This window comes from Nomascus leucogenys, chromosome 15 (assembly GCF_006542625.1).
Source record: "Nomascus leucogenys isolate Asia chromosome 15, Asia_NLE_v1, whole genome shotgun sequence".
NCBI classification, from domain to species: Eukaryota; Metazoa; Chordata; class Mammalia; order Primates; family Hylobatidae; genus Nomascus; species Nomascus leucogenys.
In genome coordinates, this window is record NC_044395.1 from 6,001,547 (window position 1) to 6,022,406 (window position 20,860).

At 51.2% G+C, this 20,860-nt stretch overlaps 1 protein-coding gene across 1 annotated transcript; it reads left to right on the forward strand.

Moving 5' to 3' along the window:
• Window positions 1-664: 664 nt before the first annotated feature.
• On the forward strand, window positions 665-1,038 carry TP53AIP1 (tumor protein p53 regulated apoptosis inducing protein 1). The gene is given in 2 exon segments (XM_030829726.1): window positions 665-896; window positions 899-1,038. Coding segments are annotated over 2 exon segments (372 nt in total).
• The last annotated feature ends 19,822 nt before the right edge of the window (window positions 1,039-20,860 follow it).

The following is a 20,860-nucleotide window of genomic DNA, read 5'->3' on the forward strand; positions in this document are numbered from 1 at the left end:
GCACCAGCTTCCCTGGGTTGAGGGACCATGATACCCAGGAGGGCAGAGAGGGAGACAGGGAGCCGGCTGGCAACCTCTGAGCAGGTGAGTGGGAGAGAGAGCGGGACAGAGAAGGCAGCTCTGTGTTCTGCTCTGATCCATCTGACTCCACACAGATGTGGAGTTCTCTGAGACTCCTTTTCCTGAATCTGAGAGCTTCCTAACAGGAGGCCAGGCCCCTGAGATAGAGATCAGGCATGTAATGAATGAATGTGAATCATGAATACAGCTGGAGCACCCCTAATCAGGGTAGCCCACACCTTACAACTGTGGACACAGAGGCATTGCTGCTTTCCTGAAAGTCTAGTTAATGACTAGTTAATGGCTAGTTAATATCTAATTAATGACCAGTTAACGACAGTGTTCCTAACTGCATCATCCTACCCCCTTTCCCTAAATTCAGCACAAATGGCTTCAGCTTGAGTTTCCCAAAGCGTCTCCTAAGGTGTGTGGTTACAGCCCAGCCCTAGGGTCTCTGGGTGCATCAGCCTCCCCCTCCCAGATCCAAGTACAGCCGAAACCCTAACAATAGAAATCCTATGCTGGCCCAGCGCTGCCACCACTGCTTCTGTTTATAGCCTGTTTTGTTTATTTTTAGTCCCTTAGGCACTGGACCTAACAACAAATGAGGAGAAGCCAAGTTCTCTGCTTTCTGCAGACAGGGTCTCCCCTGGAGGGGTCTTCCTCTAAGGCGAGCTTCAGATCTGCTCAAGCTTCCTGCCGTGGGGCCAGGAGGCAGGGCCTGGGCAGGGGAGACCAGAGCCTCTTGGTGATGCCTCCGAATGGCAGGGCTCAGACACACACACCGGGCTGGGTAAGTCCCCGCAGTGAAAACCAAGATGGTCTTTTGCCTGCCACGGCCCCGGCAGACTCTGCTCTCACCGTGGTGCCCACATTCCAAGTTTTCAGACCCACCAGGACCCAGTGACAGCATCTGGGTCCTCGGAGCTGCATGGGGACTGTCCCCAGTTCAGGGCATTGGACGGAGCTGGGAACTGACAGCCCTGATCAATAGTCCCAAGAGAAAGGCCAGCCCTCCTCCTCCCTGGAGTCCTGGGTTTCTAGAAAGTTGAAAGGTTTTCTGAGAAACAAGGCTTTTGGAAGGAAGGCGGTGCCTGGCTGGGCGTTCAGAAAGGGAGAGCTAAATGGAGAGGCTGAACAGAGGACCCGGGTGGAACGCATGGGGAGGAGAGGCTGGGGCTCAGGGCTCCGGGTCTGTTCTGCATCCACCCCGGATCCTGCTTTTGTCCAGATGGGCCTCAGAGCAGCAGTCACTTACTCTAAGGAGTCATTTCCCGTGGCCAGTAATGAAGATGACGCACTCGGAAGCTTGTGGGCTCTGAGGAGGGGGGAAGGACGCAGGGGCCATGCATTCATCACAGCACAGGCAGCGCATGGCTCCGGAAGCAGACACAGGCCGGGCCTGGGCCAGGAGTCTGCCAGGAGCCAGGAGCGCCTGCACCTCCCTGGAGGCCCACGCTTCTCTCCCCAGAAGCTCACGCACAGCGTCTGAGGTGCAGGGCCCAGGTGTGCTGGAGTGACAAAGCCCCGAGCTGTGGTGATGGGAGGGAGGAAGTGCCGGTTTATGTCTGTTCTTTGGGCTGATTTGCTGTCTTTGTCTTTGTCTCTAATGTCCTTTGCACCACTGACCTTGAGGAGCCTTTTGTTCCTCCTGTCCCAGTTTGGTTTCCATGGGAACCTGAGTGGCAGCATCATCACTTTGCTGAGGTGAAATGCCCCCGGATGCCATGAATACCTAGGAGAAAACCTGCCAGAGAAGAATAAACCGTCCAAGAGATGGCCCTGCAGGGCCTCACCGCCTGCTTCCATTTCCTCTCAAGTTTCGGGTCTCTTAGTTTTGGGTCCCCAAGTTCACGGAGGGTGGAGGGGAATAGAAGCTCCGTCAGTCTCGTCTGGGTCTTGGTCCTCAGCAGCTGTCTGGTGCCTGACAGGTGTGTGATAATTACTTAGTGAATTCACGGGTGTGGGCTGTGATAGAATTAAGTGATTTGATGTCCTCTCGATAAATCCAGGTAACGACACAGGGTTTTTTGAGTTTGAGCCTCTCCCGAAATTTGCCATCTGACAAAATGACATCATGACAGAGTGGTAAACTGCTGTGGATATATTTTATTTAATTTCTCGAATTAAAATAAAAGGTACTGGTACACTTAAGAGTGGTCACTACAGCCAAGCTGATTGACACCCACTGAACTTTCTGGAATGGGCCATAGGATGCTGGACAATGGGACAGATTTGGAAGGAGCAGGCTTCCATTCCAACTTTAGTTTCTGCAAAGCTGTTGAGAGCATGGAGCCAGGCTGCGGGGTCTGGGTTCGAATCCTGACTCTACCACTTAGGAGTTGTGTGTTCATGGGCAGGACAACCGGCCTGCCTGAGTCTCAGTGTACCTGTCTATAAAATAGAACGATAATAGATTCCGTCTCACAGATTCACTGTGTGGGTAAAATGATACGTGAAATGCTAAGAACAACACCTGTACATAGTATGTCCTAGATAGCTTACTGTTACCATTAGCATATTTTGTTTATTCCAAGATACATTTTTTTTTTTTGCCCATTTGATATCTATGAAATCTAAAGATTTTTTTCCATGTCTTGGGAGATACAATAATGGTGTGCCTTACGATGGATTGTGTTTTAGATTCACTGAAATTCATTATTGTTGTTTTTATCCCTGGTCTCTAACATGATATTTGGTAAATAACAAGGACTCCATACATTTTGCAAAGAGTAAATTCTCTCTCTCCCCACTGAGGCCTTGGTCTAGGTCTCTCCAGGCCTTTCCTTCTTGGAGGCACAGTGCTTAGAGACAGGCCACTGGGGTCAGCATGTGAGCTCAGCTATGATCAGAAAAAAGCACCGTTGAGGTTGCAGTGAGCTGAGATCACGCCACTGCACTCCAGCCTGGGCGACAGAGAGAGACTCCATCTCAAAACTAAAACAAACAAAAAAACAAAAAGCACCGTTGAGAAATGGCTCCGGCGCTGACTAGCAGCCACTTCATTTCCCCCCTTGACCACTGGGCCAGTTGGGTGGCTAGGTTGCCTCATTTTGCATCCTTCTGACAGAGGGAGCTTTATATCCATAGCAGTCAAGGCCCTCCAGAGAAACAGAACCAATACGGTGTGCGTATATAGAGAGATTGAGCCTAAGGAATTGTGGAGGCTGGCTAATCCAAAGTCTGCAGGGCAGGCTGGGAGGCCACAGACCCAGGAGGAAGCCGGCGCTGCTCTTCGCTCTGAGGCCATCTGCTGGGGACTTTCTTCCTGCTGGGGGAGCTGAGTCTTTCCTTCTCTTCAGGCCTTCGTTGTCTTCAGCTGCTTGGATGAGGCCTCCCTGCATTACAGAGACCAACCTACTTCACTGAAACTGCTGATCAAATGTTTATCTCATCCAAAAAACACAATCACAGAAACATCCAGTACAATGTTAGACTGAATATCTGGACACCATTTTCAAGGCAAGTCAACATAAAATCAGCCGTCACCGTGTCTATGGGAGGATTCCTGGAGCGAAGGTGTGTGTTTGCTGAAGACCCTTCATCCCTGGGAGAGGCTGCTCCCACTCCCCCTTGATGTCCTAGGGGCTCTGTCAACTCTACCTTAGTATCTTCTGTTATCTCCCCAACAACTCTGCCCTAAAGTAAGAGTGTCTTCATTTTTCAGATTAAAACAATCAGAGTTTAAATGACTTATTCAAAGATAACTCTGGGAAGCCAATACGCTGGTCAAACCCAGGTTTATCTGTCTGCAACTCTTGCTTTGGAAGGATAATAATAGCTACTGTTGCTATTGTTTTATTATTATATTTAACACTTATGTTTGCTCTATTTCAGACATTGTTCTAACTATGCTAACTCTCCCCAAGAATTCCAGAGGCAGGTGTGATTCACAAGCCATCTGAAGGTGGGAACCACCTGCAGTCCACATTGCCTGGGCACTGACCCGCAGGATGCCTCTGAGCTGCCCTGGGCTGGTTATTTCTCTCCCACCTGCCAATTCTATTCCCTGCAATTTTTTTTTCTTTTTTTTTACTGAGCAGCTGATGAACGCCTGCTGAGGGTGGGCATGAGTGCCCTGTGGTGTTCGCACCCCATCTGCTCTTAGCACCTCCTAATGTCTTCTGAGATTGGTGCCGGCGTTTCTCAGTCTGACACGTTTGATGAGAGGCCGCACACAGGACAGGGGTGAGGTGTGGTCCATGCCCACCGTGCTCCTGGGCCCACCACCCTGCACTTGTGCTTTCCTTAGTGGCCAGTGGCTGAGGCTCAGTCCTTCTGCCCTCGTCCTCATGAGAAACGTGGATCTTGGCAGTGGGACATCTGTCACTCTGAGCATTCATTCAAGGCTGAAGTCCCAATGACACAGGGAAGCCACGGAGTCTCCTCTGTCACCACCTCCTGTCTAGATCTCTCCGTCAGGACAGAGCCAGGTGCTGAGGACACCACAGAAGGAGGAAGCGCCAGCTGGACTGCTGGACCACTAGGTGGCTGAGGCCTTCGGCACTTTGAGAAGACACCAGTGATTACCTGGCGTGAACAGTGAGTCCACTGAGGGAGACCACGGGCATTCAGTGGGAAGAGGGAGCAGTGTGAGTTGGGTATGAAGAACAAAGGGGCTGTGACTTCATCTGGGGAGTGGAAGACAAAGAGGATTTTCCAAAAGGCAGAGAGAAGGAGGGGCAGAACAGGTAGCGGGAAAGCAGGGAAGAGTGGAGCACCCCATGGAGAGGGGTTCACCTCATCCCGCCTCGGGCTCTGTGTCCCCACTCCCACCTACCCTGGCCTCATGCCCCAGGTACTCTCTTTGCCATTGGCATCTTCTGCTTCCTCTTCTCCAGCAGACATTTCCCATCCACACTTAGACATGCTTCAGTGTCTTGCATCTTAAAACATCAGCTCACAACCTGAAACTCCAGAATCACTTCTGCCCACCCCCTTTCCCTGCAGACACCTGCTGCCCTGGTTCTCACCTCCATGTCACGGCCAATGTTCCAGGAATCGAATCATATGCACCTCCTCTCAATCCTCTTGCCTCGTGCACCCTCAACTCCTCTACACTGGCCTCTGTGCCCACACCCTGACAACAGCTCTTGCTAAGGGGCACTGTCCGCCTTGCACTCCCCCTCTTGGCAGCGTACGACACTCCTCCTGACATCCTGGAAGTGCTCCTCCCTTGGTCTTTGATAGCCTGGACACCTGGTTCCATTGGTTTTTCTCCTGCCCTTGTGCTCTCCTCCTCCTCCTTAGGCTTCTGTCCCAGGCCAGTAGCTTCCTTGGATGCATCACAGAGGGTTCACATCCGCTGTGCTTTGGATGTTTGTACCCCTCCAAACTCATGCTGAGCCATAATCCCCAACATGGCAGAACTGAGAGATAAGACCTTTAAGAGGTGATTGGGTCATGAGGGTCCTACCTTCATGAATGGATTAATCCATTTGTGGATTAATGTATTCATAGATTAATGAGTTAGTGGATGAATAGGTTCTCATGGGATGGCTTGTGCTGCCTCAGGACTCTGCAGACTCCCTGCCAGCAAGAAGACCCTCACCAGGTGCAGCCCCTCAACCTTGGACTCCTCAGCCCTTCATAAAAATAAATTCCTTTTCTTTCTAAATTACCTAGTTTCAGGTACTCTGTTATAAGCAGCAGAAAATGGACTAAGATAACATTCAACACAGAAAAAATGGAACTCAACTTTTTTTCAAGCACGATCTTTCTCCAGTATTTTCTTAGCAAATGTGATCATCATTTATCCTTTGTTCAGGCCCCAAATGAGAATGCCAATCTTGACATCCCTCACCCTACTCAGTCCCCTTCTCCCATCCCTCACTGGCTCTGTTGACACAGGATTTTTTTCTTGGTCACTTTGCAAGCTGGGGACCTCCAGCCAGTGACACCCCACCTGGGCCTCACTCAACCACGCTACCTGCTACAGGAGACAGCCCACCCACTCAGCCTTCCTGGGCAGAGTTTGGCTTGTGCACTAGTTCCCAAGATCTTGTCCAGCATCCAAGAAGAATGAGCCAATCAAAGAGTAAGCAAGGCAGGGAGTTTTACTGAGTGAAGAAATGGCTTTTGGCGGAGAGGGGATGCCGGGGAGGTGGGGGAGGTGGGGGAAGTCCCTGTGTGTCTGAGTCCAGGGTTTTTATGGGCTCAGAATAGGGGAAGGGTGGGCAAACAGGAACAGAAGTTCTCACTCTGGTCTGAGGTTTTACTCAGGACTGTCTTCAGCTTGGATGTGGGGTTTCACCGGGGACCTGCCCCTCTCTGCCTAGATATTTGGCTGCTCCAGTCAGTATCTGTCGGTTCTACTCTTAAACATGGCCAGCAGCTGCCCACTTCCTTTTGTATCTACTGATTTACTTCTGCTCCCCTGGTCTGAGCTGTGAGCCTCTCCTGCCTGGACTAACACATTCGCTCCCTAACCCACTTCCCCACTGCTGCTCCTACCTTCCTCATGTCACTCTCCACGCCACAGCCAAACTGATCTTTTCAAAATTGCTGGTCTCATTACATAGTGCCCACACTTACAACCTGCCAGTGGCCTCTCTTAGCTGCAGACCAGCTCCACTCCCTGTACTCGGGCCCTTGCCTGTCTCTTCCTCCAACATCCCAGGCTCCTTCTGTCTTCCTGGCTTTTGCATATGCTGTTCCCTATGTCTAGTCAGCCTTTCTTCCTTATCTTTACCTAAGTCATTTCCGCTCACCCTTCGGAGCTCAAATCCAGTGTCACTTCCTGGAGGAATTGGTTAGCACCTGCTAGGTCCTGCGCTAGTCCTCACTCTCCTGCTACATATTCCTTCATGACACTCTGCTCAGAGCAGATCTCAAAGTCTGAATGCAACACTAATTGCAGGATGGCTTTTTGCATGCCTTCCCTGGTCCCCAGAATGAGGCCTTCAGTTTGCCTGCTGTCACTTCTGTGCCCTAGAGTATGTGTTGCACACTCTGGGTCCCCAGTGAGTCTGCTGAAGGCCCTGACCTCTCTCTGCTGCCAGCCTGTCCCCTACACTGCAGATCTGGTTGTTGCTCTTTCTTGCTTGAATATCTTGGTTGGCTTCAAATGATCCATGGCTCCTCTCGTCAATCTCTTCCACTGGAATGAAGAGGGGCTAGGAGGGCAGGCAAAGCAGCCAGTGTCAAGCATGAGGTTTTTCTGAAGTTTCACATTTCATTTCTAAAGTCCTGTGAAGTCACCAGTCAGAGTGGCTATTATTAAAAAGTTTAAAAAAAAATCACAGATGCTGGCAAGGCTGCAGGGAGAAGGGCACACTTACACACTGTTGGTGGGAATGTAAATGCGTTCAGCCACTGTGGAGATTTCTTAAATAACTAAAAACAGAACTACCATTCCACCCAGCAATCCTATTACTGGGTAACTACCCCCCCAAAAATAACACACCTGCACTCACATATTCACTACAGCACTGTTTACAATAGTGAAGACATGGAATCAGCCCAGATGCCCATCGACAGTAGATTGGATAAAGAAAATGCAGTAAATATATACCATGGAATACTACAGAGTTATAAAAAAGAATGAAATCATGTCTTCTGCAGCCAGGCGAATGCAGCTGGAGGTTAACTTCTAGGCAAATTAACAATTAATGCAGAGACAGAAAACCAAAATACTGGGTCCGGGCGTGGTGGCTCACACCTGTAATCCCAGCACTGTGGGAGGCCAAGGCAGGTGGATCACTTGAGGTCAGGAGTTCAAGACCAGCGTGGCCAACATGGTGAGACCCCGTTTCCACTAAAAATACAAAAAATTAGCCAGGTGTAGTGGCGGGCGCCTGTAATCCCAGCTACTAGGGAGGCTGAGACATGAGAATCCCTTGAACCCAGGAGGCTGAGGTTGCAGGGAGTGGAGATTACGTCACTGCACTCCAGCCTGGCCGACAGAGCAAGGCTCCATCTCAGACAAGAACAACAAGAAAAACAAATACTGGATGTTCTCAGTTATGAGTGGGAACTAAACGTTGGGTACATGTGGACACGCAGATGGCAACGATAGACCCTGGGGACACTAGAGGGGGAGGGAAGGGGGAAGGTGAGGATTGAAACACTCTCTATTGCGTACTATGCTCCCTGCTTGGGTGACAAGATCACTCGTATACCAAACCTCAGCATCATGCAATATACCCAAGTAACAAACCTGCACATGTATCCCCAAATCTGAAATAAAAGCTGGAAAAAAACTCTGGTGAAGTTTGCATTCCAATCTGTAATATCCACTTGCTAAAAACTAAAAACGATGCATCCCCACAAAACTCCGCCAGGAAAAGTATGCTCCAAGCGTTGTCTCACAGCCGTGGTGGGCCTCGGGGCACTCCCAGTATGCATTTCCAAGGACGGTTTGAGAAGTGCGGGTTTGATCATCTGTAGCAGATGCTGCTGATGCCAACTAGCAAGCCCTGGGCCCCCGCTGGGTGTCCCCCAGCTGCAGTGGACAGTCATTCCTGCTGGCACGTTCCTACCTCAAGCCCCGGCATTGATGGCTTGGTTTTGTTTCGTGTTTTTCAGTGCAGTAAGAGCTTGTCTGGCCAGTGTGCAGAGCTGCCTCATCCTGAAATTCTGGGAGTTGAAAGCCTCCAGGGCAACCCTTAACCAATGGGGGAAAGCATTGGTGTGTAAATCCCCCAGCTTCCCTGGGTGGGCTGCGGCTGAGCCATATTCTACATGACACTTCCAAGGATTCCCAGTGGGCATGACCTCAATCGCCCACATTGGATGCCACAAACTGCACTGGCTTCTCTCCCTTCCCTGTGTGTTTCTCTCTGCACTTCTTCCCTTGTGCGTTCTAGGTTCACCTTCCAAATAAATGATGTGCACCCAGGGCCTTGTCTCAGTCTCTGACCTTGGGGAAACCTAAACTAAGAAAGTTGATACCAGAAGCAGCCCTGCGGAGTAGCCCCTAAAATGAAATTCTAAGCTGGGATCGCTTGCTGGACACCCTTTGGCTGGTGGTGTGCAGGGTGGTGAGATCTTACGAAGCCTGTGGTGGCTTGAGATGAGGTCCAGGTATAAAAGGACACACTGGCTCATGCAGCAGCCCTGGCAACCAAAAGGCATGGAGGCAGCGGGGATGGTCATGGCCGTGAAGTGGGCTGGTTTGGCTCATTGCAGTAGGAACCCCCTGGAGAGAGAAGGATGGGTGTAAGCCCACAACTATCAACTCAGGGCTTGCTTTGAGGCCATAGGTCTCCACAGCAGTATTTAAAATGACTCTCATCTGCTACTGACAGAGGACAGGCTGTACTGAAAATGAGGTCTGGAGTTGATTACATGTGTGGTGGAGCTACCAGAGGCTGAATGCAGAGCCCCAGCTAACTCCTCATGCTAATAGCAGGGCTCTGATAGGGGAGGATGGGGCCCCAAGACGGGGTGATTCATCAGTTGGGTCCTCGGGAAGAATATGCCAAGATGTCGTTAGACGTACCAGAGATTTACAGGGGTAATGCCTGTGAATAAAATGGGAAACTAAGCAGAAGTAGGCAGAGGGAGCCTCAGGTCCCAATGCAGGTCTGACACCTATGAAAGGAGAGGGAGGAGGAAGGAGGGTCAGGCAGGAAGATCCTCAGACTGCAGGCTGCTCAGAAAACTTTTGGTGAGTGGCACAGGGGCTCCAGCCCAAGACTGCCCATAGAGGAGCCTGCCATAGCAGTCATCATCAGCTGGGCTCTGCCTGGGAAGCACACAGCCTTGGTGTGCAGGCCCCTGTCACTGGAGGCTGTCAGCTCATTGCATTCCTTGGGGCTGGGTCTGTCCTGAAGGGAGATCATTATCTGTATTTTGCAAAGGAGGTTAAGTAAAGGGCATGAGGTCACTGAGCAAGCTGTAGATCCAAGGCTCGCTTCTGGGTTAGCCGGCTCCAAGACACATGTGCTTAATCTCTGCCCCATGTGGCCTTGGAGAGTGGGCTGGCAGTGGGCAAGACCAGGTTCTTGATAACAGTAGAAGTTAAAGTGCACTTGAAGTCTTGGCTGCAGGTGGGACAATGCCAAAACCTGGAGATGCCGGCTTGACTCCAGACGGCAGTGAGAAGTGCAGGACACATCTGCAATGGCAGCCTGCGGCCATCTATGTGGGATTGCAGAGCTCTGTGAGCGCAAGCTGGTCTCCCTCACTTCCCTCTGCTCACATCAGTATCCATGGTCATTGCCAAGAATCCAGGCCCCCAGTGTGGCTGCAGCCCACATCCCACCTCCCTACCTCAAAGACGGCTCTGTACCCAGGGCCAGGCTACCGTGCTGTGCCTACCTGTCTGTTTGGGGACAGAGCTGAGTTTTCACCTCTGCAGCCGCGTTCTGTGCAGATGCCGGTTGGGCTGCCCCGTCCATGTAGTAGGGCAGGGAGCCCCCACCCAGGTCCACAGATGGTGACAGGTGAGTGAACAAGGAAATCGAAGGGAGCTGGCGGAGCTCTGAGCATGGGTGGCCTCACAAAGATTCCTGACAGCCTTTCACTAGGGTTTCACCCTGGGGGCCTGTTTTGAAAATGAAGCAGCCCCTGTGGACCCACACACACGCACACCCTGCAGAGGAGGATAAACGCAAGACCAGCGTATCCCAAACTGTCTTTTTCAGATCATCAGCATCTGAATGGCAGAGGATGCACTTTTTTTTTTTTGAGTCGGAGTCTGGCTCTGTCACCCAGGCTGGAGTGCAGTGGTGCCATCTCAGTTCACTGCAACCTCCGCCTCCTGGGTTTAAGTGATTCTCCTGCCTCAGCCTCCTGAGTAGCTGGGACTACAGGCGTGCACCACCACACCCGACTAATTTTTGTACTTTTTTAGTAGAGGCGATGTTTCACCATGTTGGCCAGGCTGTTCTCAAACTCCAAAGTGCTGGGATTACAGGTGTGAGCCACCACACCCGGTCAGGATGCATGTTTAAATGCAGACTCCTGGGCCCACATCAGACATACTGATCTTCACGCCTGCACCCAGCGTTCTCTAGGTCACACTCACACATTCCAAACTCTGACAACAGCTCCACAAGGAGGCTCCGGATGTCCGCAGTGAAGGGCGTTAAGGGGTCATCTGGTTAAATACCTGCATTGCAGGGGTGAGGAAAGTGAGTGTGATAGACAGTCACCCCTCTGGGCTCAGGCTCTGTGACTGCTGCTCTGCCTTATAAGCCAGAACCTTTTGAGTTATTAACACTCTAATGTGCTGATCAATTTATCTTATCATTTCCCCCTCGTAGGGACAGCCCAAGGGCATAAACTGTCAAACTGCTCCCTCCTAGTGATCAGATGGGCTGAAGCGGGCACAGGTCCCAGATTCAGCAAATAAAGATACAGTACACCTAATTCAACTGAATTTCAGGTAAACAACAGAAAACTTTTCAGTATAAGTATGTCCCCAGAACTGCATGGGACACACTTATGTTCTAACATTAGTCACTGATCATCTGAAATTTCAATGGAGCTGGAAAGCCTCTATTTTTATTTGTTAAATCTGGCAACTCTACTCCCAGGAGTTAGCACCCCTATTAAGGCAATGAAATGGATGCAGCGTGGTGGCCTCTACTGAGATGTGGTTTTGCACAGGGGGGATCTTCTGTGGATACTGCAGGAGTAGGAGGAGGAGCAGCTGTCAACCCCGCAGGCTATAACTCGACAGGTGGAGACATGGAGGAAGATCATGTGTGTCTGGAGAACACAGGGGTTGGCCGTAAGCCCCCAGGAATGCTCTACTGCCTGTCCTTGGAAGTTGCCTTAGTCAGCTGGGGCTGTATCATAGAACACCATAGATGGAATGGCTTCAACAATAAACATTTATTTCTCGCAGCTCTGGAGGTTGAGAAGTCCATGATGAAGGTGCCAGCACATCTGATATCTCGTGAAGGTTCACGTCCTGGTTTGCAGAAGCCCACCGTCTCCTTGTATCCTCACGTGAAGCAAAGAGAAGAGAGTCTTCTGTCTCTTCTTGGTTCTTTCTTTTTTGAGACAGAGTCTCACTCTGTCACCCAGACTGGGGTGCCAGGACCTCCCGGACTCAAGAGATTCTCCTGCCTCAGCCTCCCGAGTAGCTGGGACTACAGGTGTGTGCCAACACACCAAGCTAATTTTTGTATTTTTTGAAGAGATGGGGTTTTGCTATGTTGCCTAGGCTGGTCTTGAACTTCTGAGCTCCAGTAATTTGCCCACCTCAGCCTCCCAAAGTGCTGGGATGACAGGCATGAGCCACCGTGCCCCGCCTCTTCCTCTTTCCACAAAGGCACTAATCCCACTGCCAGGGCCCCACCCGTCAGACCTCACCTAAGGCTAATCCCTTCCCAAAGGCCCCACGTCCAAATCCCATCACATTGGGGTTAGGGTTTCAATATGGGAATTTGGGGTTGGGGGACACAAACATTCAGTCCAGAGCAAAGGCAAAAACCAATGTCCAACACATACATAGAGGTTGAGGGAGGGCAGGGAAAATACACTCCATATGACAGGGAGAGTGGAAGAGGAAGGAGACAGGCAGAGACGGGAACGCCTGGCTGGGTTGGGGAGTAGGGAGTGCCAGGTTTACAACCCCTGCCCTCCTGAACCCTTGCCTTCCCTAACCCCTGCCTCCATAATCCCTGCCTCCCTAACCCCAGCCTCCCTAACCCCCAGCCTCCCTAACCCTGGGCTCCCTAACCCCTGGCCTCCCTGACCCTTGGTCTCCCTAACCCCCTGGCCTCCCTAACCCCAGCCTTCCTAACCCCCAGCCTCCCTACCCTGGCCTTCCTAATCCCTGGCCTCCCTACCCTGGCCTTCCTAATCCCTGGCCTCCCTAACCCTTGGCCTCCCTAACCCCCTGCTTCCTTAACCCTAGGCCTCCCTAACCCCCGGCCTCCTTCTCAGTGGCAGTTTTCTCCTTGTACCTCCAGGGAGGGTGGGGAGAAGAAGGGATGGGAGCGGGGAGTGGGGAACGGGGGAGGGAATTATCTAGACAGCCAATTCCAAATTTGACCTCCAAATGCACTCTCTAGTTCCTCGCTCTCCTCAGGAAGTGCTCAGGTGCCAGGGCAGCTGCCTCTCCCAGAGCCTGCTCAGCTCTTGGGACAGATGCCCAGCTGCTCGCAGGCTGCAGCACCCTGGGGGCTGAGGTCATTGTTTTGCTATATGACCTGACAAATGATTTCTCTGGGGGCACTTCTGCTGTGATGAATGTGCTGTAGCCTTCCACTGTGACTAATTCCACATCTCCCTCAGATCTGAAGTGTGTTCGTCACCGCAAAGCAGCTGTCTGCTTCCTGAGCAGTGGCTCCACTGGGTGCCCGTGCACGTAGGCAGAGAACCCCATTTCTAACGGTTCTGGCGGGTCCCTCCCCCATGTGAAAGCAGGATCCCTCCCCCACCAACAAACCTCACAACCAAGGGGGCAGGGGGAGCTTGCTTTTCTAGAAAGGGCGCTCATCTGATCTCTCACGTACAGGGTCAGAGGGGAGCTGAGCCTTGTTAGCCAGGATGGGCCCTTGGCCCAGCATCCTGCATGGAGCATGTGTGCTGCATGGCTGGCCCTGACTTGGATGCCTACCAGAAGCCCCTGAGCCAGGACCTGGTGTGGCGGTGCTGGGCACAGGGCGGCCAGGTGCTTGGTACCCACTCAGCAAATCAGTGCAGGATCAGGCTGGGTGAGTTGTAAAGGAGGAGGAGGAGGGAGTGTCCTGGGAGAGTGTGGAGGGGCTCCCCTCGGGGGAAAGTCCCTCTCAGAGCAACACCAACAAGAGCACAGCTGAGTGTGCTGGAGAAGATGCCTGGCCAGCCTGGCCCAACAGGTTCTTGGAAAGCCAAAGATAGTGAGGAAACACCGAGACAGTGACGCAAAGGAGGATGAGGGTGGAAGAGATGCGGCCTCTCTCCACACATGGCCCCGATTTAAAGCGGAGAGGTGTTAATGTTTACAGGGATGCCACTTTGAGTAAGGCCGAACCCAGGAAATCTCATTTAATTCTGTAATAGTCCACGAGGTAGTTACCGCTGTGCTGCAGAGAAAGAGACTCAGAGGTTGAATCTGGGTCTGTTGGATTGAAAAGGCTTTTTTGGCTGGACACGGTGGCTCACACCTGTAATCCCAGCACTTTGGGAGGCTGAGGCAGGGGGATCACTTGAGGTCAGGAGCTCGAGACCAGCCTGGTCAACATGGTGAAACCCCATCTCTACTAAAAATACAAAAATTAGCTGGGCGTGGTGGCAGGTGCCTGTAATCCCAGCTACTCGGGAGGCTGAGGCAAGAGAATTGCTTGAAACCCGGGAGACGGAGGTTGCAGTGAGCTGAGATCTCACCACTGCACTCCAGCCTGGGCGACAGAGTGAGACTCTGTCTCAAAAAAATAGGCTTTTTTTCTTCCAAGATAACGTGGACACTTGAAGTGCAGCTGAAAATGCTTGTGGCTCTCCATCTGGGTGGTGTTTGAAGATGACGGTAATATGCTTATGCAAGGGTAGAATATTAATATAATGTGTATGGTTTTCCATGTATTACTCTAATTGTAAATTAGTGAATAAGGCAAAGGTGATTGTAATCCACTCGAAGGTCAGTAAGAAAGAAGTGAGCTATAGAATTATGAATGTATTGCTATGAATCTTGGGGGGGGGTGGGTCTTTGTGTGTGTGTTGTAGATGTGTGAGTGAAAATGTCACAGTCTGCCAGACATGTCTGTGAAACCTGGCTGAAGGGTTTTGCTAAAGAAACTGAAAGCTTTCTTGAGAAAGGCGGGGTAAGGAGGGAGGGGCACCTGGAAGTGATGGGCACTGACTCATCAGATACACAGACCGTCCTGTAGCAAATAAGATGAAGTGGAACCACATGGGACCTGTCACTGAAACTACAGCCAAAGCTGCTTATGAATTATCTTCCAGAATTGGCTATCCTAGGCAGAGTCAAATACAAATTAAGGGCTATGGGGTGCATTTGGTGGCAGTGATGTAGGAATCAAAGTTTATATTAACTAGGAAGTTCTTCCCCCACAGCTGGCTTCTGAGATTTTCCTCCCTGAGATCTCATATTGCAGAAGGAGTCAGTTGTTTCCTTCCACGCACCTTTCTGCCCACCAGCTATTTCATTGATTCAACTGTCTTTTCTCCAGTTGATGGGAAAATGCAAATCTGTAAGGAGAATATGGAAATTCACTCTTTTAAGCCAGCTACCTGTCAGACACCACAATAGAAACCAACGCAGTGACAGGAAGTTTAAAGCAATGCTTCAAAAATGAAAATAAGGCATTTAAATGGACAGTGGAAAACAAGGGAAATTGCAAAGCTACAATATGAAAAGAGCTAATTAGGAGGAAGTCAGAGCAGCCCAGATCCTGTGACAAGCAAGCCAGCAAGCGACGTGGCCACACTCAGAGTGGAGGAAAGCGGTGTCAGTGAAGCCCAGGGCTGCAGGAGAGGTCCTTTGGCCGTGCTCGGCGATGCTGGGCCTGCGGGGAGCAGATGGGTTGCGGTGGGGAAGGTGAGAGGTGCTCTGCTCAGGAGGCACATAAACCAGTGCAGCCTGGGGCTTGGCCCTGGCATGTTCCCCACTGATGACCCTTCCGTGGGCTCCTCGCTCAGCATCCCCCAGAATCCCAGGGACCGTGGAAGCAGCAGTTGTGCCGGTCTCTGGGAGGGTCTTGCCGGTTAACACCTAGAGAGTGCTTGAAGGCCGGGGCCATGGGGATTTGAGAGTTTAAAATCAGTAATTCACAGAACGATCGGATCAAGGCAGAGGGGAGTGTGAGGGAGGAACCCGGGCCTCTGGCTTGCAGAAGCAAATGGACAGAACATTTGAATGGACAGAGGCATCCTCCTCTCCAGCCCCTGTCCATTCAGTGAGTGAGCCCCTGAAGCGTGAGTCCTAGCCCGCCTCTCTGTCCGTGCTCTGCTTCCTTCGAGGACAATCTTAGCTGGGAACTCAGCTTCAGGTCCCACTTACAGCCTGATGACTCCCAAACTTAGCACTTTCACTGTTCTGTCTTCAGAGGCCTAGGTGTATGAAATGCTGGCTTTTGAAGGTCCTCAGATGCAAACATGCAAATGCAGGGGCTTGGCTCAAAGCCAGACTCACGACATTCTCTTTCCAACTCCTCTAAATTAGATTCTACTCCAGTGCAGCTGGGCTCAGGGGTTGTGCAGCCTCCATCCATTTGCTTTTGCAAGCCAGAGGTCTGGGCTCCTCCCTATGCTCCCCTTTGCCTCCATCCGATCTTTCTGCGAATTATTGCCCTTAAACTGTCAAATCCATCTACATATCTGTAGCTCCACTGCCTCCTCAGTCCAAATGGCCATCACTTCTCACCCAGCTGGCCCCCACATGCCTTCTGTTGCCCCTTTGGAGCCACTGTCCCGCGTGGCCAGTTGGCAAGTGCTGTCCCCTGCCGGCCTCTGGCAGGAATGTGGCTAAGAGGGCACGGGGCCAGCAGGGTGGGGCAGAGGGCACAGGAGCGGGATGGCAGATGCCTCTCAGATCCACAGGGGTTTCTCTCAGGTTCGCAGGGGCCTCTCTCAGGTTGGAGGATGAAGGGCCGCGATTCCTTTTCATTTCTGTTTCTTTTTTTAAAACTTGGAGCATGAAAGAAATCTTGGGAACTGTGTTCACTGTAACCTAAGAAAGAGGGATGCCTGTGCTGCAGCCTGGAGGCGCCCAGTGGAAACCCTCAGGAAACCCAGAATAGCTCTCCGTAGACGGGCCTCTGCGCACAGTGGGCGAGGAAGGCCCCGGGCAGGGTGCTGGGCACGGCTGGTTCCCGAGATTCAGGGGAAGTCCCCTACAGAGCGCACTCTGCAAGCCCCAGCTGTGGCGAGGATGAAGGTTTTGCCTGGATTTGGCACTGTCTTTTGATGGCACATTTTAAACGTGTGAATCATAAACTCTGATTTGATGGCAAATCATTGCTTTTGTTGATAACACCTGCGTGTTTAGTCGCTTCTTTCACTATTTTTTTTTAATGAGTGTGTCCATGTGTTTTTACCCAGTTCTTGCCTCTTGTCCAAGAACCTGGTTCTTGCTTCTTGTCCAACAATGTGGACATTTGTCTTTATAAAATAGAATGATGTTTTTAAACAAACAGAAAGTATTCTATGCAATGAATCAGAGCAATCAGTTGCAGAACCCTCCTTCCAACTTGGCTGCAGGCTCCCAAAGGGCAGGGACGGAGTCAGCTTGGTTTCCCCAGGTCCTGGCGGGGTGCTCGGGACACAGAAGGGGCTTGGCAAATGTTTGCTGAGTGTACATCTAGCCGACAAAGATGGCCCGGAAAGGCGTCTAGCTAGGAACACCCTCATTCTACATGAAAAGAATCAGCTCCCAAATCCCTCCACCCTGAAAGGGTTTTGTTTGTCTGTTTGCCGGTTTTTGTTTTTTTAAAGGAACAATCTGATTTCTTTTCTTTTTTTTTTGAGACGGAGTCTTGTTCTGTCATCTAGGAGTGCAGTGGCACTATCTTGGCTCACTGCAACCTCCACCTTCCAGGTTCAAGTGGTTACCCTGCCTCAGCCTCCTGAGTAGCTGGGACTACAGGCGCGTAGCTGGGACTACAGGCCAGCCACCATGCCTGGCTAATTTTTTGTATTTTAGTAGAGACGGGGTTTCACCATGTTGGTCAGGACGGTCTCGATCTCCTGACCTCATGATCTGCCTGCCTTGGCTTCCCAAAGTGCTGGGATGACATGCATGAGACACTGCACCCGGCCACAATCTGATCTTCATACACAGAGGAGGATGGTTAATGTGGCTGGGAAATGGGCCATTATGCATAGAAGGTAGGAGGGCTGCAGGCAGAGGCCAGGGCCCAGGGAGTCCAGGATTGGAGCTGGGAAGAGGATCATGAAAGGGAGAGGGTGGGAGGCAGAGGGGGAGCTGGATTTCACTGGGCGCCACATAAAGCAATCCCAGTTTTCCAGATGTACAAATGTCAGATGCATGAGCAGTGCTTTGCGAAATGCAATTTCCCTTTTAAGATGAACACTTTAAGGGCCTTGAAAAGAGGTTTTCTCTTTCAGATGCTGCCTATTTGAAATGGATGTGGAACCAGCTCTCAAGGTCAGGGCTGTGAGCTGGAAGCTTTCTCCACGTTGGTAAGGAGTCTACATGCCGCCTGGCACCCCATGTAGGCAGGTGGCTGAGCTCATTCCCCAGGTGCAGGCAGGTGAGAAATGGAGCAAGTGATATGGGCCATGGACCCTGGCACTGGGAAGGGTCCTCGAACAGTCTGACCAGCTTCTGACACAGAAGGCATGTACAATAATACTTAGGAGGGATTTGTCCAGGATGGCTCAGAAATACTCCTGGGTTTACAACTTGGAAATACTTAGGAAAAGAACTTAGACTGACCTGTGGCTTTTAGACCTTAAAGGACAGGGTTGAGGACAGCCAGATAGAGCTGTCAGACCATGCCCCAGTGTGGCTGATGACCCGTGACCTACAGGAGAAAGGAAGGATCACACCGTCTCAGGTTGGACTCACAGCGGGTCACCCCGGATAAGCCCCCTGGTGTGCTTTCCCCTGAACTTGGCATGAGATCCGAACTCAGCCCTAGTTCCCAGCCAGGCATGGGCTGACTCCCCGCTCCCCTTCCCCAAGGGCTGCTTCCCTGGGCTTTTTTCAGTTCTTTGGATACAGCTGCGCCTTCCACCCCAGGACCTTTACACGCGGCTGATCCCCCAGAGCCCTTGCTGGAGGAGCTCATTCCTGCTCCTGTTTCAAGGCCCAGCTTCCAGGCCCCCCTCAGAGCCTCAGTCCCTGTGGCCTCCCCAGGGGCGGCCCTGCTGTTCCTGACCTCAGCCCCGTTAGTTTCCCTCATGGCCCCTATTGTGAACTGCAATTCTTTGATTTATGTATTTTTTCTGTCTCTGTCTCTCCCCCTCCCTACCAGACAGAAAATTTCATGAGGGCAAGAGATCATATTGTCTCTGCTATGGTCTAAATACTTATGTCCCCTTAAAATTCCTTTGTTGAAACCTAACCCCTTAGGTAACGATATTAGGAGGCCGGGCCTTTGTGCAGTGATGAGGTCATGGGAAAGGATCCTCGTGATGGATGAGTGCCCTTATGAAAGAGGCTTCAGGGAGCCTGTTGGCCCCTTCCACCAAGTGAGGACACATGTAAGGCACCGTCTGTGAGGAACAGGCCCTCACCAGACACCTGATCTGCTGGCAGCATGATCTTGATCTTGGACTTCCCAGCCTTCAGAACTGTGAGCAGGAAGTCTCTGTTCTTTATAAATTACCCACTCTAAGGTATTTTTGTAAGGCAGCCCCAATGGACTAAGACAGTCTTATCACCACTGAGTGTGCGGTGCCTCTTCCTGCTCTGGGCACGTAGTAGGTGCTCACTAAATATTTGCTGAATAATGGATGTGTGGGAAAATGGAAGTAATGAAAAGTCTGAGACCCTTTGGATGTTGTGTGGAGTTGGCTCTGTGTCTTCTGAGATGTCATTTTAATCCTTTATCACAATGAGATGGTTGTTGGAATGCCCTGCAAAGCCCCACCGATTCCAAAGGGAATGATCAGGACGATCACCTCCTGGACTAATGCCCAGGTACTGTTGCTGCTGTGGGGTTCTGGGAGACCTAAACAGGAGCAGCTTCCCTGCAGGATTTTATCTTATATTCGAAGACAGGGTGTGTCCATGTGGTGCTTCATCTGAAGAGGAGGAGTGTGAAGCCTCTCCCAGTGCATTTACTAAATGGGAAAGACACCAGGATATTAAACAGCCACATTCTCATCCATCAGGGCACAGTCTGGGTTCAGTAAATGCTTTTCCCCCTTTCTTAGCTGTTCCCATGAACCAGAGCAAGCAGGTTCTCCTCCATAGGGCGCGAGAAGGTGGGTGCATTCCTGAGTGGTCATGCCTTCCCACTTCCCCGGGTAACTACATGGTGAGGCGAGGAAACGGTTACTGCCTGGATGCTTCAGATCACACAGGGCTGGCTGCAGTCTCTTCCGTGAGCATGTTTATTTAAGAGGTGATTTGGGGGCTGGGTGTGGTGGCTTACGCCTGTAATCCTAGCACTTTGGGATGCCAAGGCGGGTGGATCACCTGAGGTCAGGAGCTCAAGACCAGCCTGGCCAACATGGGGAAACCCCATGTCTACTAAAAATACAAAACGTTAGCTGGGCGTGGTGGTGGGCGCCTATAATCCCAGCTACTCGAGAGGCTGAGGCAGGAGAATCCCTTGAACTTAGGAGGCAGGGGTTGCAGTGAGCTGAGATTGTGCCACTGCACTCCAGCCTGGGCAAAAGAGCAAGACTCTGTCTCAAAAAAAAAAAAAAAAAAAATGTGATTTGGAATGTGGCGTCCTGTGGGCACACACACACGAGTTCTCAGTGAACCTACACGTCACCTCGTCCTCGCTCACTGCTGCAGCCTCACCCAGCGCAGCCAAGGATCGCTCCACTTACACTTTCGCTCACTTGGTAGAAAAATGAAGCTCAAACTTTATGCTAATGTGCCCAATTCTCAGTAATTTCTCCTCTGGGATTTAGGATTTTTGCCTCCACCAAGTGAGCCAAGGTTATTTGAATAGCAGCTTCTGAGTCAACGTAAATACTCACTTAGAGAAAAAGTCAGCAATGTTTCTGTTTCCAAAACTCCTTCCTAGACATTTATTTACCATAAGAAAGTCAGCACGCTTTATTGCTGGGATCTAACAAGGCCTAAGGAGACATCTGCTGTGCCTGCGTTGGCGTTGGTCTTCTTCTGACTGGAACCGGCAGAGCACATCTTCTGGGCCTGGGTGGGTTTTCTTTTCATTTTTTCTTTCTTTTTTTTTTGAGACAGAGTCTCGCTCCATTATCCAGGCAGGAGTGCAGTGGTGCGATCTCGGCTCAC